The sequence below is a fragment of the Danio rerio genome, chromosome 6, assembly GCF_049306965.1.
Source record: "Danio rerio strain Tuebingen ecotype United States chromosome 6, GRCz12tu, whole genome shotgun sequence".
NCBI lineage: Eukaryota > Metazoa > Chordata > Actinopteri > Cypriniformes > Danionidae > Danio > Danio rerio.
This window is the reverse complement of record NC_133181.1, coordinates 41,933,970-41,957,786: the sequence shown is the minus strand read 5'-3', so window position 1 is coordinate 41,957,786 and position 23,817 is coordinate 41,933,970. Positions and strand designations below refer to the sequence as shown.

The window sequence follows — 23,817 nt, the reverse complement described above, 5'->3', positions numbered from 1 at the left end:
TTTTTGATAAAATGTATCTATACATGAATATGTCATAATGCATTATATATATATATATATATATATATATATATATATATATATATATATATATATATATATATATATATATATATATATATATATCAATGATTTTGAAGAAACACTGATGTTATTTGTTATTATGAACATGTTTTCCATTCTACTCTTTTTGTCTGATCTGTTGTCAGCAGCCTTCAGACGAATCTCTAAATCAAATCAAATCAAATCTGAGGGCTGTGACAGTTTAATGTGTATATTAGTCATGTTTACAAAATATGGTTATGCAGTCATTTTTATGCTTGGTATGTGCTGAAAAAAATGTACTGTAGAAATGAAATGTTCAGAAACATTGGGTCTCTTTCATTAATAATGGCATGCATAAATACATATTTGTACACCCAAGAACTTCACACAAAACATTTCCAACAATTTGTTTTTAACCTCATTCTGATGTTGCTGATTTTGGAGTATTCTAAATGAGTGGTTTTGTGCACAAATTAGTCATTTGCATTAAAAATTGCCCAATCCATCTCCATATTAGGGCTCTCTGCACAATATTTCCTTTACAACTTGTCACTCTTGTCAGCCACACTGTTTAGTTCTCTTGCCAGATCCACAATTTTAGTGTAAATACAAACCAGGGATATTCCTACGCTTCTATGTAATATACTTAAGATTCAATATACATTTAATAGTAAATATACATTAATTATGTTTAATATATACGCACTGACCACTTTATTAGGTACAGCTCTTCAGCTGCCCGTCAATGCAAATATCTAATCAGCCATTAGAAACTCAGTTGGACGTAGTGATAAAAGATAATAAAAAACTTGAAAATCAAGTTAAAAGATGCACAGATGGTGGTGTCAGATGGGCTGATCGGAGTATTTAAAAAATTGATGATCGACTGCAGGCCCGGATTGGCTAATCGGGAGCACCGGGAGAGTTCCCAGTAGGCCGGTTCGATTTTTGGGTGCGAAGGCCGGTGTCACTAGCTGCTTGCATGCTCAGCAGTCACAGTTTTTTCATTCATTTATTTATTTTACCACAACCTCCCTTTTATTATTATTACTTAGTATTATTTTACCACAGCTCTGCTCTTTTTATTTATTTTCTCGCAGCCCCATAAGCAAATATAGCGTTATTAGTTGTCGCGGAAGTGAAAGTGATCAGCGGACGGAGGAGGAGGGCAGTTGAGGAGGGGATCGGTAAAATTAGGTGCCGGATCAGATTTCAGGGGTGCCGAATCCGGCATATTTCAGCTCAAATTAACCCCTCAATTAACGGATATTACACCTGCTCAATGAAAATCAGATGATTTACTACATTAATAATTCTGACATAACCTGATTAGAAATCTAAAAAGCGGAGAAAAAGATTAAGCCATCAATATAAATATTGATAATATCTAAAACGAATTTTGCACAGACTATATATTCAGATTTTGCAGAAAAGGACATTTTGAAGTTTGTCAGGAATATTATTGGAGATTTAACTACCCTTTAATGTTCTCGTATTTATGAAAAATATTTGAAGTTCTAAATCAGCTGTTTCCTTGAAAAATACGTGATCGTGTCATTAGAAACTGAATCGGAAATTACATTATTTTAATATAGTCAGTTGTGAACTGAGGTGGGCCGATCTAAGGCTTGAAAACTCCAGGGCTGAAAAGGAGTCCCACTCCGGCCCTGATCTACTGTGATTTTAACGCACAGATTTATCTAAGATTTGCACAGAATGGTCAAACAAGAGAAAATATGCAATAAACTGCATTTTTTTGTGGGTGAAAATGCCTTGCTGATGCCATCAGACCAGAGAAGAACTGCTAGACTGGTTTGAGCAGATAGAAAAGAAACAGTATCTCTGATAACCCCTCTTTACTACTGAGGTCTGCAGAAGAACACACAACAAAACCTTGAAACAGATAAGCTACAGCAGCAGCAGAATACCACACCGGTGCCACTGTTGTCAAATGAGAAAAATAAACTTGGTCCAAACTTCACACAGACCCACCAAAATCGGATTAGAAAATGTTTTGCCTTGTCTGTTGAGTCTGGATTTCTGCTATAGCATTAGTGCCAACAGCTTAGTATTTGTTGCTGACACTGTCCAACACTTTATGATATCTTGTGATGGCTACTTCCAGCAGGATAACACCCTGTTACAAAAACTGGTTTCTTGAATATTTACTATACCTCAAGAAACCTCCACAGTTACTAAATCTCAATCCAGTAAAGCATATTTGGGGTTTGCTTGAGTGGGAAATTCATATTTGGGATGTCCAGCCAACAGATTTAGTCATTATAGACAAAATCACTGGCAAATGTGTCCAGCATTACATTTACATTTACATTTAGTCATTTAGCAGACGTTTTTATCCAAAGCGACTTACAAATGAGGACAAGGAAGCAATTTACACAACTATAAGAGCAACAATGAATAAGTGCTGTAGGCAAGTTTCAGGTGTGTAAAGCATTAGTAATTTATTTTTTTATTTCAGAGAGGTAGTTGCATAATCAGCAACTTGTTGAATATGTGTCCACTCAGTGTAAACATAATATTATACATACATACATATTAGTGAATGAGACCCATTGCACTTTATCACTTTAAAATAGTTATTTATGGGTAACAAGATTTTTTTTTAAATGAAACTACAGGTACTACATAGCACTCTAGGCCATATTTGTAAATTAAGCAGCAGAAATGGGTGATTTGAAAGGAACTGACGTGGTTTCATTGTCAGAATCTTGAATACATAAACATGACTACCAGTTTTTACATATGTGGCCTATTTTTGTATACAGGGCCAATGGTGTGTACATTTCTTTATGGTCCTAAACGAAAGTGTTTCTAAATGCTAGATATTGTCCCTGACAGGCACTGTAACCTTGTCTCTCTATAGTGCTGATGGACACAAGAGGGCCTGAGGGGCATAAGAGGGCCGGGAAGTGAGGGGCCAGGGTAAGGTCTCTGTTAGGACTCTCTTGTTCTTTTACAGGAGTTCCTCTCTCTCTCTGCCTCCTTACTCTCCCAAACCGCCCTGTTACCCTAATGACTCTCGAATGGTCTCATGTGTACCGTACGCGGTTTGTGTCTGTATGTATCGTGTGTATTTTGTGTGTGCAGAGTACAGTGAATGTGCTTGTAAGTTTGTGCACACCTCTTCTCTAAACGTGTCCCTTCACCTCTGTTTTTTTGTATTTCTCAACCACAAGTTTCCTTCCAGGTTTGCTGTAAGCTGCTTTCCAAGCTTCGTCTGCCTGCAAAACCAAAAACCAATCGCATATTAAGATCAAACATTTGGGTCGCCCAACATATACAGTACCTCTGACTGGTTAACCCCATTGTTTAACCTGAATCTCTTTCCTTTTCTCTCTCTCTCTCTGTTGTTGAATACACATATATGCATACATATATGAGCATACCCTTCTCTATGTATGTATATATCTGTTTACTGCAGCTCAGTGTCAACTTAGGGTCTTCTCTCTTTCTCCCTGACATCCTCCTTGACTCTAACACTTTGGCCCATCTCTTTCTCTCTTCCTCCCTTCCTCTTTCTCTCTTTGTATAGGTGTCTATAGTCAGCCTTATAGCTAATGCGCTGGGCTACTCAGACTTGGGCCCCATAAAGTCCCTGAGAACTTTGAGGGCTCTCAGGCCCCTGAGAGCTTTGTCCCGGTTTGAGGGCATGAGGGTAAGATCCAGGGCTGCCCTATGCATGCCAGTCACTCTGTGAGAACACGACTGCATGCCGAAAATCACCATTGTTCAGAAAGCAGAACCACAGCTACAGAAGAATAAGCAAACCTATCAGGATTCTGGAAATCCAGCTGACATTGTTTTGGCTAAAGCTATCCTTCAAGTGCATGTATTTAAAAACTCTCCGCATGGACAGCCTTTTCAACATTGCGTCATGATGCAGCTGAAGTATGAAGATTTAGCTTCCTTTTATTGATTGGGGAGGAATTACAAAAAATACATATTTTCCCAATCAGTTGACAATCAATTGATAATCTTATAGCAACTTTTGGGGAAACTTATGGTTTTTAGAATAAAGACGAGAGGGTATATTATGTAAAGCTGCCTCATCACAACCATTCATTCTGTTGTTCAGTTCTTTGTTAATTTATTTTGAAATCTGGCCAAGATCGCTGACATACATGCAACTAAATTAGATTAGGGCCTCCAATGCTTTTTCAAGCATCCAAATATCTAAAAAGTTCACATTTGCACAAATCGTCTTCTAACCTGAACCCTGGTCCACATATCGTCTTCACCTTGCTCTGTTCTTTCAACCCACTATGTAGACTGATTTCTGTAGTCTTAAGGCCGGTCAAACTACACTTTGACCTTATTGACTTCTATTCATACCCATATGAATGTGGGAGAAGGCATATATAAATGCTCATGAAGTTATTTCTCATTTTGAGTGGTTTACAGAGATCTCTCCAAGATTCCAAAAAGTCGAGTAGACATCCCACATAGCAAAATTTCCCTGGCCCTAACAATCAGGTTTTACTTGGCCCACATGCCACAGTGAATTACGGTACATGGCTGGACCAAGTCTGGCTTCGAGACAAGGGCCAAACATGGACCATAAATGGGCCAAGTCTCAGCCAAGTTAATAACTCATAACTGGGCCTGAACTGGGCCAGATAGGTTGGTGTGTCACAATTTCAATGAAATAGGTAAACACATAAAGCATTGCGCTTTTGGCACACTATAGGCGTGCTTTCCCCCATAGCAAAATATCTCTGGCCCACACAACCAGCTTTTGCTTGGCCCACATGCCGCAGTGAGTTACCGTAAATAACTCGACCAAGTCTGGCTTCCAGACAATGGCCCAGCATGAACTGTATTTGGGCCAAGCTTCAGCCAAGTTGATAACCCATAACTGAGCCTGAACTGGGCCAGATATGTTGGTGTGTAACGACTGCAATGAAATTGATAAACCCATAAAGCATTGCCTTTTAGGTGAGCTATATGGGCGTGCTTTTTCTTGAAGTGACCTGATTTAAAAATCCTTTCCTTTATTTAAAAATAATTAAAATGTATTTTAAATGTGGGTCAAGATAGGCCAAAATTACATGGCCCACATATCCATTATTAGCATCTGGGCCAAATACTACATTTGATATGTGGCCCAAGTATTGTGTGCCGCCTTAAAGACGTTGCTACTTCTGCCAAACCCAGGTCATGTTTGGCCCAGATGCTGTATGCTAGTGCCGGATGAATGCCTGCTGTGCCAGCTTTATGCCACATCTGGGCCAGAATTATTTGCTACCTGGGATGAATGTGACATTATATGACAACTGTAATAATTTCTGGTGTAATTTTGTATGCTCAAAGTCTAGTGTGATCATGACTTTACTCCAGCCATTAGCAAATTCTTCGGAAAAAGCCACCACATTGTTTTTTCTCAAGGTGTGCCATTATAAAATATTCCTGTAAAGCTCTTTAGGTTTATACAAATCTATGATTTAAATGTTTCATTAGCCACCTTTTCACTCTCAGGCCAGTTTAAGCCAGGACTAACAACAGCCCAGAGAGAACCAGTAGATTGCCCCATTCACACGAGGCTTCAGCGTCAACGCTAGACAGAGGGAGTGTGTGAAGTTGAGGCTGACATAATCGTCATAGCGGCATTAGCCAATGAAATTAGTCAGCAATAGGCCACTATCTTAGCTGGTGTATTTGCATACAGCGATCTGATTGGCTGAAGATTCCGTCGCCGCTTAAAAAGTTGAGATAGTCCCCACTTCTGCAGTGAGCAACGCCACTGAAGCGGCGCCGACAGATCCACAATGCAGTTCTGCAACGCCTGACATCATCCATTTAAAGTGAATGGTAATTGTTGAAGCTGATGCCCCGTGTGAATGGGGCGTAACTTCCAGCACTGAGGCCAAAATCAGACTGCATTTCCACTGTTGCATTGGCCATGCAGAGCTATTCCGAAAGCTACCATGTAGACCTGTAGACATATAAACAGGAAACTTTATGAGCATTTTGTCTACATCACATGAGTTTGAGTCTTCTCTCTCTCATTTCACAATACTAATATTCTTTCAGCCAGATAAACTCACAGATAAAGAAGTCCAGTATAAGAAAGGTACAGGGAAGAGTTAAAAAATTAAAATAAATACCGATATATGTTTTGTCAAATTTGTCTATTAGGGCAGCTGTTAGCACAAGTAGCCTTTAGCAACTCTCTACCACATATGGTGATCCAAACCTCTATGATGTTCAAAAGTGAGCGATAAGCTTTGTTTGAAATGTCTTAACCTTTGACGATAGCTGGTAACCTAAATGAAATTATGGGAAATAAGCAGAAATGCTGGCCATCTTATAGTAAATTTGGGAACCCTGCAGGCTCCAATTCGCCCAATGTATTTGGCGGCCAAAAACCCCTGGCTGTTGGCCTTGAGGAATCCCTGACGAGCCCAGATCAAGCCCCAAAAGAGACATTTGAGACAAGACTGGCCCTGGCATACACTAGCACACTTGCTTTTGGCGAGACAGTGGATAAGCGGATATTGATAATTGATACTTGAAACTAGACTATTGCAGCCAAAACATTCTTTTTTTTCCCCAAATCCCAAGTTTTGGAAGTCCTTTTCTTTGTACCGAGTGGTTTCATCTCTTTGGCATTGCATTTCATGTAGAATGCATGTTCTTGAAGGTGGAGTCAGAAAGTCTTGTTCCCCCATTGGTTTTGCTGTTGCTAATCCCTGAGATTACATAACCATCTCATTGATTGCTGTATATACCAAGCTTATTTGCTGAGGAAGCTCCAGTGCATGCCTGGAGTATATACAGATCAGATTTCACTACCAGAGCATTATTATTTTAGAGAATGTTTGATTCATTTTCTTAACGATAATTAATGTAAGTTGCCCTAAAAAGCCTGAACTAAAATTAAGGATGCTGATCTGTGTAAGGATCACTAATTAAAGAGTTAGTGAGATCCCCGACATGGTTAATTATCTGTGCAAATGTATAAAGGGGGAGCAGGGCATGTCTGCTGCTACAATTAAGGCTCTGCATGCACCGCTACCGCCTGACCATTTCTGACATCACAGCTTTTATGTGTCTCATTTATGGGAGGTGAGAGGGAGGGTGGGAGTCTTCGTCTGCAGTGTCTCTCTCTACATTTCAATCACGAATGGGATGGTAGTTTTCCCTTTAATATCTGGGTTCTTTCATAACTCTTAGCAGTGAACTAGTATGGCAAGAGAAGAAATGTTTCAGCTGTTAAATATGAATGAGTAATGATTCACTGAAAGTTCAAACTGTACAATTTTTAATTGCAGATATACTCTGGATACAGGCAGTGTTTTGCTTCTGTTTGATTCTTACTTCTTGGTATAGTCTTGTCAAGGGTGAAATTGCAACCCATTCATATTTCTGAGAACTTCCACTAGTCATATTTACAAAATAATAATAAGATAATACCCTTATCCAGTCATATCAATGTATAACAGGATTAATGACTGACAATTCATGAAAGCAGACAGAAGCAGAGAATGATATCCAGCGTGCAACTCACAGACCTGGAGAATCAGTGATTCTGTTCTTTATGTTTGAATCTTGATTTAATTAGATACTATTTAAAACAGCCATACTGGTTTACATGTACATCATCTTAGAATTAGTTAGTAGATTGTACTGTATATTTGTGTATTTATCTCCATGCTCTTATACACACTTATACTAACAAAAATAGATTTTTGAGTAAATTATTAGTGCTCAAAACAGATGAATAATTGTTTCATTAGAACATTAGAACATTTTTTCACATTCTGTTTAATTTGATGAATATGTCAGAATTAAATGACTTTAATCAAAGTCTCATTAAGGCAAGTAATTTCACTCCGTGGCCATCTTTGAAACGCCTCTCGGGCAGTGTGCTCATTCTGTCTGAATGGGGAAATATCAAATTCTCCAAAACTGTTTGCCAAGCTTATGATTAAATTACATATTTGGAATTACCAATAAAATTAAACATCGGTCTCATAAGTTTAATTTCTAAAATTTTAATCAAACAAAATCATCATTTTTACGGTGCCCAAGCTAATGCGCACTCAAAAGGAATGAGACCAAAACACCAACCTCATTTACTGCTGTTCTACACATTATCACCTCTAAATAATGATGGTCTGATCGTGCTGGTCTTCTGAAGTAATTCACAACTTGCTCTTAATGGTGAATCTCCTCCAGAATTGACAGCGACTCTTTGTTTACAAGTTTGTGGGCGTTTGAGTAGTTGCTGTCATGTGATGTATGTATGACAGGATGGACTGTACCTCGAGTTTGATTCATATAGATTACAAAACAAAAAAAATTGAGAAAGTAAAAAATGTAAAAGTAGAGATTTTAAGCTTTATTTAGATTTATTACTTACATCTGTGAATCAACTATTCGCTGAGATTTTGGTGTGTTTGTTGATCACAAACCTGTCTAGTGTATAGATAAAACCTGTCTGTCAGTCTATAGCGATTGATGATTGGTTTCTGTACTAGTAGGGTGAGGCCAAGCTAGAGTGCTAACTCTGATCCCCCCGGCTCTGCTATGGTTGTGGAAATTAAAAGTTAAAACAAAACAAACAATTACAATTGTCTTAAGATTGGCAATAAAAATTTGGAAATTGCAACTAGCAGACCTTGGGTATTTAAAAAATATAAATAAAATCCTGTACTAGTAGGCGTGGATTCATTTACCATATTGACTGTTACAATTTTCCCTATTCAAAACTATAAGTGACATGTCTTGTGTATTCTATAGTTTTTGCTTTAGTACATTTTGACAGTGGCTTACTGAAAACACCCAAATTAAAGGTCATTTAAAATCTTTCATATTAAGATTTTTTTTTGTCTCTATCCTATAGACAACTAGGTTTTACTGTAACTACATTATTTGTCAACAAGACATTTCAAATATTTTAAAATATAGTTTTATACACTTGAATGTGTACAGGTTAGAAAAATTATGTTATTTAATTTTTTACCTAAATTGAGCTGTATTTAAATGATGATCAACCACTATTTCATTCATATTTTGATGCTTAATTTTCAGGAAAGTTATTTGAAACTTAAAAGTTGACAATTGTATTTTTATGTATATATTAAAATATAATAATATATTATTACAGTATATAATTATAATATACTATAATTATAAAAGTTTGTAGAATATTATATTATATAATTATAATATATTATAATGAAAAACTTTTGTAGATTTAAATTCATGTAGATACCAAAATGTGATGAAGAATTCTATATATAGCTTATTTGTCATTATTAAACAACTGACAACAAAAACTAAATACTGTTGTCATGGAGATAAATTTTTCTTTGTCAAAGTATGTCATGTGAAAATGCGATTAAAATGAGCTTGGAGATATATACATTAAATGCTGGTCATTGGCATATCAAAATAGCTCAGTTTTGGTACATTACTCTAATACTTTTTCTGTCTTTTCTTGCCCACTTCCCCCGATTCTGTTGTTGTTTTTTACCCTGTAGGTTGTGGTGAACGCTTTGGTGGGTGCCATTCCCTCCATCATGAATGTGCTGTTGGTGTGTTTGATCTTTTGGCTGATCTTCAGTATTATGGGTGTCAACCTGTTTGCTGGAAAGTACTATTACTGCTTCAACCAGACTGCAGAGGAGTATTTTCAAGTCGACGTTGTCAATAACAAGACCGAATGCTTTGCACTCATCAATGCAAACTACACAGAAGTTCGCTGGAAGAACGTAAAGATCAATTTCGATAATGTGGGCGCAGGTTACCTGGCACTCTTGCAAGTGGTAAGACATTGTCCCTGTGTAAAAATTCTCTGAATACCCACTAACATCCCAGTTCTTAATGCTTGATGAGTAAACCAGTCTCTTCATGAATTCACAAATTATAAACACAAACATACAATTAAATATTAATGACTACCACTGTGGATTGAGCTAGTTGTTTTTCCATGACATAGGCTACATTCAAAGGCTGGATGGACATCATGTATGCTGCTGTGGATTCCAGAAAGGTATTTTTCTACTGTACATATTATATTTCTTTGCAAATGGAGACCCAAATTCGATTTATAAACACTTGATTTAGGAACTAATGATATACCATGAAAGTAGAAGAGTGTTTAACAAAATAAACCAGGCAATTCATCAAAATCCATTTGTTTCCCTTTATTAAATCCCTACATTAATTCAGTAAAAAAAGCTAAATGTTAGGCTTCCAGTTAAAAATGAATTTAGATGAATCTGAAAGTGTTCTCTAATTTTGTTTTTCCAAATATATCATTTAAGCTTTTTATGTTGTGCTTCAGAATATTTACAACTCATCAAATATCCTTTAAAATGTTCTTTTAATTCTGAACTTTATTTATGAATTTATTTAGTGGCTTTGTCTTGCTAAGTCTCTCTCTGCTTTTTGTTGGTTGCAGGTTGAGGACCAGCCCCTTTATGAGGACAACATCTACATGTATATATATTTCGTCATCTTCATTATCTTTGGGTCCTTCTTCACCTTGAACCTGTTCATTGGTGTCATTATTGACAACTTTAACCAACAGAAGAAAAAGATAAGTGTTCAGTCCATCTTTTTTTTTGTGCCTCTTCTCTATCTTTGCTCTCTCCATATATCTTGTTATCTCCAGTTCTGTGCATATTTTAGTAAGGTATAGTGACTAATAGTAAAAACGAATGGTTTTCAGCATAATGACTAACTTAGGCTATGTGGAATCAGTCGGTATCAATAGTGGTATCAATTTTGGTACAGCCTGTTGTGGTGATTTGTAATTGACAATGGACGTCTGGATGCAATGATCAAAATCAACATCTGACACTGTATCAGAAAAAAAGATCATGCAGCCATATATGATTAAAACTGTCAAGATTGTAACCAGTCTTCTTTTGTCCCTTTACTTTGGAGGTCAGGATATCTTCATGACAGAAGAACAGAAAAAATACTACAATGCTATGAAGAAACTGGGCTCAAAGAAGCCACAGAAACCCATCCCTAGACCTCTGGTAAGCACACAGATATACAATGTTTATTGTAATTCCCCCTGAATTATAAGCGCTCCTGTTTATTTTTTTCCCTAATTTCTGTTAAATGAAGTAAAGATTGTTTCAGCACATTTCTAAGCATAAAAGTTTTAAAAACTTATTTCCAATAACGGATTTATTTTATCTTTGCCATGATGACAGTAAATAATATTTTACTACATATTTTTCAAGACACTTCTATACAGCTTAAAGTGACATTTAAAGACCTAACTAGGTTAATAAGGTGAACTAGGCAGGTTAGGGTAATTAGGCAAGTTATTGTTAACTTGCCTAATTACCCTAACCTGACTAGTTAACCTAATTAACCTAGTTAAGCTTTTAAATGTCACTTTAAGCTGTTTAGAAGTGTCTTGAAAAATCTAGTAAAATAGTATGTACTATTATAATGGCTAAGGTAAAATAAATCAGTTATTAGATATAAGTTATAAAAACTATTATTTTTAGAAATGAGTTGAAAAAATATTCTCTCCAGTAAACACAAATTAGACAAAAAAAAAAAAAAAAAAAATATATATATATATATATATATATATATAAATATATATATATATATATATATATATATATATATATATAAAGCCCTCATAGTTTACTGACAAGCTTTGTACTGTAAATATTGCTTGATTTTAAAATAATTAAAGGAAACAAACACTGCCTACTATCTATGATTATTTATTAACATCAACGTTAAATAACTAAAATTAAAACATACATTACCTAAAATCAACAGCCACTTTTTTCTAATAAAAAAGTAAAAATAAATAGCTTGCACGTTTGGAAATAAATTTAATTATTTTCAAGTATAAAATAAATAAAATAACTCTTGTATATCCTGTAAATAATATTTTAAATTTTGCATTAACTGCATTTTATGTAAACAAATATTTTAATGTAAATAATAATTATAATGTAATGGAAAATATGCCCTCTTAAGGCATCTCTGGCGCAGCTTCCAATTATCGTCAATGTAGTGTAAAGAAAGGCTCAAGAGTGGGTCCATCGTCCTACTTAACCAGAGATCAGATGTGGCTGCAAAATGGCTGGATGAGTTTAAAACAGCCATTAAAAAAAGGCTTAAAAGAGCGGTTCATGTAATTCCATGTACGGTAGGAAAAGTAAGTTAAAAACTAGATTGATTCTAGGTTCTGAATGTCGATTTCGATTACTTTTTAATTAATCGTCCAGCCCTATTTACATTTGAATACATTTTAAAATATTAATTCAACAGTTTTACATTTTCATTTGTCAATTGACTAAATTTATTTATTATATTACATTTAGCTACATTTATAAAAGTTTAAAATGGTATTTTAACTATTGATTTGTAATGTCATTTTTTATTTTATGAATTTCTTTAGCTTTTTTTATTATTAGATGAAGTCGCACTTCTAGTCCACTGTTGTAATTGTGCGCCAATGTGTGTTTTCTTTCTCATAGAACAAAATCCAGGGGATGGTATTTGACTTTGTCACTCAGCAGGCCTTTGATATTTCCATCATGATGCTCATCTGTCTTAACATGGTAACCATGATGGTGGAAACAGATGATCAGTCAGACGAGACAGAGAACATCTTGTATTGGATAAACTTCGTATTCATCGTGGCCTTCACTGGCGAGTTCGTCCTGAAACTCTTTGCGCTGCGACACTATTATTTCACCAATGGCTGGAATGTCTTTGACTGCGTCGTTGTCATTCTGTCCATTGTGGGTAAGTGCTGTGTCTAAATGTTTTTTTCTGTTTTCTAAAGTACCCAGCATGAACTAGTACATCCTGACAGATTTTTCCTTTAAATTACCTTTCTATGGGATCTTATACAAAAAGATATTTGTGCAGATCTGTTTTTAAGTTCTGTTTTAAGTCAATTAGTTAGTCTTACTATTCTATCAAATTAAGTTAAGATCGTGGTGCAAAAAAATGAGTACACCCCAATTAGGAGAACTCAGAACATAACATTTGAATTCACCAGCAGATGAGTCAGATCAACTCCCACTTACTGCAATGCTGACACAATGACATCAAATGGAAAAATGCCACAATACAAGTGTCACTTTGATAAGGAAGGACAAAGCTATAGGAAAGCTTTGCTAGTAAGTATGAAAAATGTTGCTGTATGATAAAAAATAGAATTTTGGGACGATTGCTGGGAAATATAGGTGTCTAACTGAAGTTGGTACAGATGGCTGAATCATTATAAAGTCAAACTGGGGTGATTGTTTCCTTTGACTTGATATGACATACAGGTACAGCATTTACAGGACTGACATCCATGGCTGTGGTTTATGATGGAAGCCACTCCTGATGCCCCTAGGCAAAAAGCCCATCTAGTATTTGCGAGGGCTCATGTTTGACAAAAGCAAAGACTACAGGGACTTTGTATTTTGAAGGGATCTGAAAGAGAATAATCTATTTGGCTCTGATGGGTTCCAAACTGTTTGGAATCTCAAGACAAAATGCAACTGTAAAGCATGATGGTACCAGTGCTCTTGTGAAGGGTTGAATGAGTTCTGCAGGGGTCGAGGAGCTGTATTTCATAGATTGCAGAGGAGATGAAAGAGAAGATGATGTCATCACTTCATGTTCTACGCTACCAAAAACCCATTCAAAAGGATTATGATCCAAAACTAACACCCAAGGTCACTGGTTCATTTCCGTGGAAGAACAGGGTAAAAGAGATTCAGTAAAAGCATGTCCTCAGACCTCAATCTAACAGAACACTTTTAAGGAGTTTGAAAAGACAAGATGAATGTCGTTCTCCATCCAGGATCTGAAATAGAGACTAGAGGAATGGAGAAAAAAGGTGTTGCTTTAGGTCATCAGTTAGTTCATTGAAAGTCTAGCAGAATTAGTTCAATTATGAAAAATCAATGAAGCCATATAAAATATTAGATTTAGCTGAGATTTGTTATCAGTTGTAAACATTTTTGTAACAACTTGTTTGAACTCCATGTATAATTTTCACAAGATCATATTCTTGTGTTAATAAAAATAAACCAAAATTTTAAAGGGGGTGTACTCATTTATGCTGGGCACTGTACATTTTGTAAGGTTTTGTAATGTGTTTTCGCTTGGTTTTTCAGGTATGTTCCTGGCAGACCTCATCGAGAAATACTTTGTCTCACCAACTTTATTCAGAGTAATCCGTCTGGCTCGAATCGGCCGAATCCTGCGTCTGATTAAAGGAGCCAAGGGCATCCGGACATTACTGTTTGCTTTGATGATGTCACTTCCTGCTCTGTTCAACATTGGCTTATTGCTTTTCCTAGTCATGTTCATCTTCTCTATCTTTGGCATGTCCAACTTTGCCTACGTGAAGAGAGAAATAGGAATTGACGACATGTATAACTTTGAAACCTTTGGCAACAGCATGATCTGTCTATTCATGATCACCACATCAGCTGGCTGGGATGGCCTGTTGGCTCCTATCTTGAACTATCCGCCTGACTGCGACCCTAATAAAGAGAACCCAGGAACCACAGTTAAGGGCAACTGTGGCAATCCTTCAGTGGGAATCTTCTTCTTTGTAATGTACATTATCGTGTCTTTCCTGATTGTGGTGAACATGTACATCGCTATCATCTTGGAGAACTTCAGCGTTGCCACCGAAGAGAGTGCGGATCCACTGTGCGAAGACGACTTTGAGTCCTTCTATGAAATCTGGGAAAAGTTTGACCCCGACGCTTCCCAGTTCATCACCTTCGCCAAGCTGCCAGACTTTGCGGATACATTAGAGCATCCCCTCCGTGTGCCAAAGCCAAACATCATCGAGCTGATCGCCATGGACCTGCCCATGGTGAGCGGCGACCGCATTCATTGCTTGGACATTCTGTTTGCCTTTACCAAGCGCGTGCTGGGTGACAGCGGTGACCTGGACATGATGCGACAGCAAATGGAGGAGCGCTTTGTGGCAGCCAACCCGTCCAAGGTGTCATATGAGCCCATCACCACCACACTACGGCGTAAGCAGGAAGAGGTGTCAGCCATCGTGATCCAGAGATCTTACCGGTCCCACCTCGCGAGCAGGGGCTTCATCTGCAAACGCAGGCCTGCCAACAACAAACTGGAGAACGGTGGGGGCAATCAGGAGAAGAAAGAGGGCACACCTTCCACTGCATCCCTGCCATCCTATGACAGTGTAACCAAGCCCGAGAAGGAAAAGCAGGACGACAACAACGAAGGCAAGGGCCGCAAGGAGAAAGGCCGAAACCAAAAAGATGTCAGGGAATCTAAGTGTTAAGACTGCTGCGGTAACACTCATGGACAGTGATAATGATCATGCCGATATTTATAACAAAAAACTGTCATTTCAAGCGAATGGAAACCCTGAATTAACTTATACAGATGTACAGATTAATTTCATTTAAGGGGAAAAAACAAAGCCGAAGTAACACGACAAAAAATTGTTTACAAACGTCACTGGCGTATCGAGGCGGCGAAAAGTGTTGGGGTTCCTCAAAGCTTGAAGACTCTTACAAGTTAAACCAAACATAATCAGCTTCCTGTGTGACACTGTTGCATCAAGACTTGATTAAAACAGTATCAAATACGAATTTAAAAAGACCGATACTTGATCAAGTGTATTTTAGAGGGCTATATTGCGCTTCAGTATGGAACTCTTCACCGAGCAGGAATGTGATAATCTCCAAGGGAAAACCAGGATGGAATCCCATGCTTCTGAACTGCGTCGGCGAACTTTCCATGCAGAAAACAAACACTGCTATTCATGAAAGAATCAGCTTCCCGAAGCGGAGGGCGAAGGAGTCTGCACCGTTTCATTTCACATGTGTAAGAACTCTGTGAGAGTGAGCAGGATAGACATGAGTGTGAAACAAAACCAAGAGTCTGGCTGATTCCAACGGTCTCTTTGCGTTTGTTAGTGTCGAATATGTTTTACATGGTCTTTACATTATTTGAGCGGCAAAAAAAGGAGGAGAAGCAGGAGGAAAAAAAACGAATTAACATTCAACATTTTGCCCATGTCACCCTCAGTAACTGTGTCATGATAACTTTGTTATACCTGCATCAAAAGGCTTTTTCTACATGGGCTTTCACACCGATAGGACCGGGGGCAATAACCAGGGGCCCCCAATACACATCTCCAAATGAATAATAAATTATTGTGCTTGTTCAATGCATAGAAATGACTTGCATGGTGGCATGTTTTGATCAGAAATTTTGCATGAGTAATCATAGTCCACAAAACACTAATACAGACCACCACAGTGGCTTGACAATGTTTTAGGCTGTCCACTGGCTAAATTGATGACCAGAAACCAAATTCAATTTGATACTGAGAAAAGCCAATTGGGCCTGAGATGCAAAACCTGCATCTTCACCTCGATTATTATCAAACACTAGGACAGAATTTGGGATTGGCTTCAGATGGTGCAAATGCCTGTGACTAATCAATGGCTTATGTACTTTGAAACAATACTAGAAGTGTGGCACATTTTGGAAGAGGACGAGTATAGTGGACATCCCATTTTTTGCTGCTCAGGAGATAATGAATGGGAAAACTCAAATGTTGGAATGTATGCGTATGGAGACAGGAGGGAAATGAAACAAAAGATAACACTGTAATTCCTAAAGCTTCTTATTTTATTTGTATGCAGCAATATCGCTTACCTCACCTACGGCACTGCCCGCTCTGCGGGACATATGGTAGGTGGGTCCAGGGAGGGGCAAGAGGGTGGGGCGGGGGGGGTAAAGGTTTGGGCATTATTAAGGGTGTAGCAAGTTGGTTGGCATTTTAAATCCTCATCATCAGGGGTTAGATGAGATGAGCTATAACCGTTTTTGAGAAAGTGGCAGATTTTTATTTTGGAAAAACAGAATTCTTTTTCGTTTGATTTTGACATGCTGTTTTACTTTCGGTGAGTTTTGCAGAGTGTCTATGTCTAGTCTCGTCCTGGATCGTCAGGATGTTTTTATCTGTGTTTAAAGCCATCACATCTTCAGCAATGGTTTGATTGTAGCCAGGACACACGGATAGGACTTGAGAGAGACAGCGGGAAGTCACGGCTGTTTAAGGAGAAGCCAAAGATATTTGTCTGGTTAATTGGTGTGTGCAATTTGTGTCTGGAAGTTTCTGGAATGTCCTCAGGAGGGGAGCGATCCTCTCCTGCTTAACACTTTCAGACAGACTGATGCTTGTTGACTTTCCCCATTATTCTCAGGATACAACACAGATGTATCACGTGACTCTGATGTCATCAATAAGGGCCTTCGCTGGCTCCGGAGAATGTTTGTTATTGGGGTAGAGCTAAAGCAGGAGCTCTCCCACCACACTGAACTCTCACGCAAAGAGAAGAGTAGGGCTATCTGACACATAGCCGAGCTTCCGAGATTTCAGGCTGGAATGAAAACGTAACGATGAGATGGCATCCAGACTGAGAGTAGTTCTCAGCATTGTTCAATGGAGGGCCTTGGTTTTAAACGTGCAGTTATTCGACCCCTGGTCAGCCTTTTTTCTCATCACACTAATGCCAAATAACCATTCGGCACTGGTCCCACAGCAGCTTACTGTGAGCCGGGCAACTCCACACATCAGAGCGACTACATTTTCAGTTTCTTTTAGTGACGTCAGCGGTTTTTCCTTACCCTTCATCTGGTGTCGATGGTCCAGTTGCTGCATGCGAGGGTGTTAACCAAAAAATAAATAAAAAATAACAAATAAAAAAAAAAACTGCTCAGCAAAGCTCAACCATTCTCATTTATGCAGCCATGCAGGCTCGACTGTATAAACGAAACACAAAAAACAAACACCAGATCATTCGTTTCGATGAAAAATCTAGTTTAAAAAACATGTTGTACAGTATAGGCTATGTTGTAAGCAGCACAAAATGCTGAAAAGTTAAGAATGAACTTTTTAAGAGATTATAAATAATGTAATATATAATTTTATTTTAACGGCATGCATAGTTTTTTGTAAATACGGAAACACTTTAAAAAAAAGTACTGCTATCTAATACTGAAAATGAATTATAACCTTAATAGAATGGCTTCACTCATTGCCCTGGTCTCACTAGGTAGACTGACATATTTGTTAGAAGGTGTAGATTTTTTTGACACACTTTTCACATTAAAGAGGGGAATCCAATATATGTTAAATGCAAAAAGTATATATAAATCTATACATAAATCAAGGCATATATAGAGCTATAGATCATATGTATCTGTCTATACATGTATATGTAGATGTGTGTGCGCATACATATGCATATGTATGTATATATACGATATGAGAGCACTGTCCTCCTCTGTTTTGACCTCTGCTTGGAGTGGAGGGGAAGCACTTCTGGCTGTCATTTGCTCACGTTCTTCTTTCTTTCGTGCAATACGTTCGATGAACGACCAAAACTCTGACCTGGCCCACACAGTGTGTGCTTGTGTGTGTGTAAGATGTTTGGCTTTGAGAGAGTGAGGACTGTGTGTGTGCACGGGTCTAGCTTTCAATGCACGGTAATGTACTGGCTGCTCGCTATGGCTTATGTCGCCTGTTTTTGGGAGGGGAATGCACTACCAGCAATTCATTTACACCCTGTGTGAATACGTCCTGCCATCTCCAACTCACATACTACGTACATATGCACTGGACGCCACATGTTCTTCCCTCATAAACCCTGTTTTCATCTTCCGGCCTATTCGCCAAAATTATGCCATGATCTGTCTGTCCGAGTCTGAAAGAGCAAGCGTGTGTGTGTGTGCGCGCGAGTGTATGGGGGTAGGGGAAAGGGGATGAAGAGTGTGTGACGGTTTGGTCACTTTAATTGTGTGTGATGCAGTTTGACTTGAGCTTAGCTTGTTCCTCATCTCTTAGATACACAGCAATGCAATTTGCAGTTTTAGGTTTGGTTAGGCTTTATATTATGCTTTTCTTGTCTTTGTATGTTTGTTTAAGGTGCCTTTTGCTGCCAATTTTGTTTGTCGAAAAAGTAGATGATGTTGCATAATATTCTCCTAAACAAGTGGAGCTTGTTTCAAATGAGCACTAGGAGAAAGAACTGTACTAAAGAATGTCTGTGACATCTAATAAAAAGCAAAAAAATGAACAAAAAAAAAGACAAAAGACCAAAAAAAAAAAGTCTAAAAAGAGCAAAAAGGAAAAGAAAAAAAAGAAAACTTAACTGGCATCAGCCTGACTTCATCATCAGAGATCGTCAAATAGCATGGGGCAGGAAATGGAGTGCGTCGGTCACTCGATGAATCTCTTGAAGGTTGAGTCTGTAGAAAGAGAAACAGTTTGCCTTCTGTGCTCAGCTTCTGTTGATTTTCAGCCACTTCTTTTATTTTTCTATAAATACTGATTTCTGTCTGTTCTTTTGTAGCATGACTGAGATGCTATTTCCTTCATTTGCTGACAATAACTCAAGTGGTTTTTGGTTCAAAATGTTGTTCTTATCTCTTGCCACTGATGTTGGAGAGGAGAGGGTGTGTTGCACAACCACTTGACTTAGTGAGAATCAGTGAAAGATTGTCTTCATTTGAGCACGAAACCTTTTCCAAACAATAAAGCAGCCTTCCAGTTAAGCTTGAGTGCTTGTGTTTTTTTTTCTTTCTCAGAAGGATATTGAACAATGCCCAGTAGCCTGTATAATTTTGGGGTGTGTGAGAACATTCACCTTTTCACTATGAAAATAGTCATTATACTGACTTTTTTTCACATTAAAAAAACAAGCATAAACTCATACAAAAGTAAACCTTTTGATCCACTAAAAATGTGGTGGAAGAAAAAAGTGATCATGTCCGCACACAGATGAACCAATTTAAATAAATCTTTCATCAGTTGGGCTTTTAATTTACCTTACTATTCCAGAATAGAATAGTAAAAACAAGTCTCATCTTCTCTTGAAGCCCAAAATTATATTTTATTTTTGCATTGTCAAGTTCCCATTTGATAGCATGCGCACTAGAGATTCATCAAGGGTCTCTTTTCTTTCCAAAAGATGTGTGATAAAAATGTCTTTCTCTTTAAATAATTGAGTTGTTACCTTTATATCCCTTCGTGCATGCAATCGTCAGCATAGCAGTCTATTGTTTGTGTCGCTTCACTAGGCTATGTTGTCTACAGAGACTTTATTTTCTTGTTTTGCAGTTAGTTTTCTGGGCTCCAGAGATGTCAAGTGGCCTTTATGGCTCGAATGTCAGCGGGACTGTATTCAAGAAGGTGTCCTGCCTCCAAAACAATAGACTAACTTGACAAACTTGACGATGAAGCCTATGCAATGCTAATTACAGGAAGTCATTTCATATACAGTAAAACAATATTTTTCATAGAGTTGTAGAATCTATGACACATTCCCGATGTTTTAACTACAACTCTGAGAAATTTTATTTAGTATATTGCTCATTGCTCATCTCCTCATAGCATTCAAGCTGTTGAAAGGACCCAAGTTTTAATGTTAAACAAGTAACTGAAGATTTCTGCATAGTGGACTTGCCTTTCAATCAAAAACCTTAAACTCCAAGTCATGAAATACTAGTTCAAAACAGCTCAGTGTTCTGTCTCACTAGCTCACGTTTTCTTTGAAACTGTGAGTTTAAAAGTATGTCTTCCGCTGTTTGTTGTCGACACCTTGTGGACAAAATAGTGCAAAAGCTATTCAAAACGCATGCGCGCACTAACTGAAAGCGCGGTTTGAAATGGCCAAATTGTGCCTTGTCATGCTACAGAAATGGCATTTTTCTGTCTCTAGACTTAACACTTGACAACATTTCCAGGTTTACTTCTTCACCTCCTTTATTGTAAATAAATTATTTAAAAAAAGACTAGAATGTAAATGAATAAATTTACTTAGGCTTAATTTAGTTTCCCAATGCTGGGTTGCAGCTGAAAGGGCATCTGTTGCGTAAAACATATGCTAATTGGCGGTTCATTCTGCTTGGCAACCTCTGAAATAAAGACAAAGCCGAAGGAAAGTGAATGAATGAAGGCCTAATTTAGTCCGCATATGATTTGGTTGGATACCGTGCAGCAGATATTTTGTAAAATGCATATTTTATAAAAAATTGTTACCGTGTAACACCACTAAAGATCATTTTGTTTCTCTCTGATGATTTATTTGTATCACTGGTATATCACTGCTTGTTTTTCCTGTCTAAAATAAAAATTGTGTTAAGATACATAATAATTTAAAGATAATATTTTTACTTCCATAGAATTCCGCTAAACTTGAGAATTACGATTTAAAACTTGACTTGTTTATAGATGATTTTCAAATAAACATTTTTAATATAATAATTTTTAAATGGTAGCAGAAATGAACTAACATTGTGAAATAGCCTAATACTTTTAACAAATCTGATTGAAAAAAGTAAAACATCCTTATTTGTCGCATCATCATTATTTTTACTATAGCCTAATTCTGCATAGACATGCAGAAAAAATAAGAAATAAGATTTCATAAAAACCTTTAATATTGCCAAAAGACATAGGGTAAAACCAATGACAAAAATAGTACACGTCATCTTTAAATAAATTCACAAAACATATTTTTAAAATCATTAAGCCGTCAATTATGCTTTATAAAGTCATAAGGTAATTGATTCATATGGTTTAAGTTTAAATATTAAAAAATAATTTGATTTTTTAAAGTTCATGATTTTTTAAAGTTCAAGTATTTTAAGTTACCCACACACACAAATGTTACAACAAAAAGGCTCAAGACGTCCACGACAAAAAAGGTCATAAATGTTTGATGTTGTAAATTAACTGAATCAATAACATATGGACCTTTTTCTCTACCAGCATAAGTTCAGATCATAGAACTATCAAAAATGTTTAAATACTTATTATGGTATTTAATTATAGAGAAGGAAACAATGGTGAAATACATTTCAATAAAATAAAATCTATTTTTGCATAAGTTAACATGTTTCTGGCCAGTGGTTGATTCATTCATTCATTTTCCTTCGGATTAGTCCCTTTATTCATCAGGGGTTGCCACAGCGGAATGAACCGCCAACTTATCCAGCATATGTTTTACACATCGGATGCCCTTCCAGCTGCAACTCAGTACTGGGAAACATTCATACACTCTCATTTACATACTGTAGACTATGGCCAATTTAGCTTACCCAATTCACCTATAGCACATGTCTTTGGACTGTGAGGAAGACCGGAGCACACGGAGAAAACCCAAGCAAACACGTGGAGAAAATGCAACTCCATACAGAAATGCCAACTAAACCAGCCGGGACTCAAACCAGCGACCTTCTTGCTGTGAGCTGATAGTGCTTACCACTAAGTCACTGTGTCCGGGCCAGTGTTTGGCTTTTTATATTTCTTTACTTTAAACACTGAAATAGCCTACCCTTATAAAAGTGATCGCTTTATTTATTTATTGACTAAAATGTGGAATGTAATCTCATTCAATAAGATACATTGGTAAAACGACATATAGGCTACATAATATAAGACACAATGTTTCAGCTGCTCTGTTTGTAATCACTGTTCTGGTGTTGCTGGATCCACTCAACATTGACTTGTAAGGACTTCTGACAACACTTCCAAGGATTTGTGTTGTCAGTGAAGGGTTTGTGGATGCTCTTATCATGATGAATTGAAGGCTGTGGTGGCTGTTAAATAGCATTCCTCCACTCCGCTTCTTTCAAATGTGAGCCTAAGTCACTGAAAACAACAGTCCACATGCACTTATGTTCAAGTGGTATATTTACTTAAACTGAACAAGTAATAAACCGCTTTAGTACATATTTGGTGAATGTCAGCCATGCACAGCTACAACAATGGTAATTTCTCTTCTTTTGTCGAACAGGAATGAGGATAATTTGAAGAGTGCTGGAAACTAGTAGCCACCGAACTAAATTGTATTCCACTCCCCCATCCACTTTACTATGTAACTGAATGTAATTGGCTACTGCTTACCAACATTCTTCAAAATATCTTTGTTTCTATTCAACAGAAGAAAATGAATGGTGTGGAATTACTTGAGGATGAGTAAAGAGTACATTTTATAGTGCTTTCTTCACTGGAGCAACAGTTTTAGTTTAGCTTTAAGCATTATTAGTGATGAAGAATTGTCTTACTTAAAGGGCTCTATTTTAACGATCTAGGCGCAAAGTCTAAAGTGCAAAATGCAAAAGCATTAAGAGTGTGTCTGAATCCACTTTTGCCATTTTAAAGATGAAAAAGTATAGTTTGCACCCTGGTATATGGTCTAAAAGAAGTGTGCTTATTCACTTAATGAGGTTTGGGTAGGGCCAGACAGAATCTGCTGGCATTTTTTGTTAATTCTGCGCAGAATTTTGTAAAAAAAAAAAAAATTTTTAATTTATGTGGAATCATTTTTGGGAGTATCGTAAACTAAAAACTTAATATATTAAATTGAAAAAAATATTACCTTTTTAACTTTTATTTAATGTTTACAACGCAAATCCAATTAGAGCCATTGTTTGGTACACAAGCAAGTCTCACATCTTATATATCTTCTAAAAGAGAGAAAATATTACTTTACAAACTGTATTGTGAATAAAAAATATTAACATTTTCATATTAGTCAATAGTATTACTGAAAATAATTAAATAATTAAAATAATAAAACCTGAATAAATATAAATTTACACACTTTTACACAAGTAAATAAATAGACTCAATGATGGGCTAAAAATCTGCGAAAATCTGTGGAGTCCGTGTGGGCCTAGTTATGCGTGTTTTGAGCATAAAGTGCATTAAGCCAATCAGAGTCTTGTCTCACATTCCCT

General features: G+C 37.0%; 1 protein-coding gene across 10 annotated transcripts in view; it reads left to right on the top strand.

The window, feature by feature from the left end:
* The window catches only part of scn8ab (sodium channel, voltage gated, type VIII, alpha subunit b), a 101,046-nt gene extending 81,420 nt beyond the window's left edge, over window positions 1-19,626 (top strand). For 5 of the 10 annotated variants that reach the window (XM_068221810.1, XM_068221807.1, XM_068221809.1 and 2 more), the window contains exons 21-27: window positions 3,599-3,721; window positions 9,552-9,836; window positions 10,010-10,063; window positions 10,475-10,612; window positions 10,956-11,060; window positions 12,537-12,807; window positions 14,178-19,626. In XM_068221810.1, the coding sequence (XP_068077911.1) occupies window positions 3,599-3,721; window positions 9,552-9,836; window positions 10,010-10,063; window positions 10,475-10,612; window positions 10,956-11,060; window positions 12,537-12,807; window positions 14,178-15,334 (2,133 nt within the window). In that variant the 3' untranslated portion in view covers window positions 15,335-19,626. 10 annotated transcript variants of the gene reach the window in all.
* The last annotated feature ends 4,191 nt before the right edge of the window (window positions 19,627-23,817 follow it).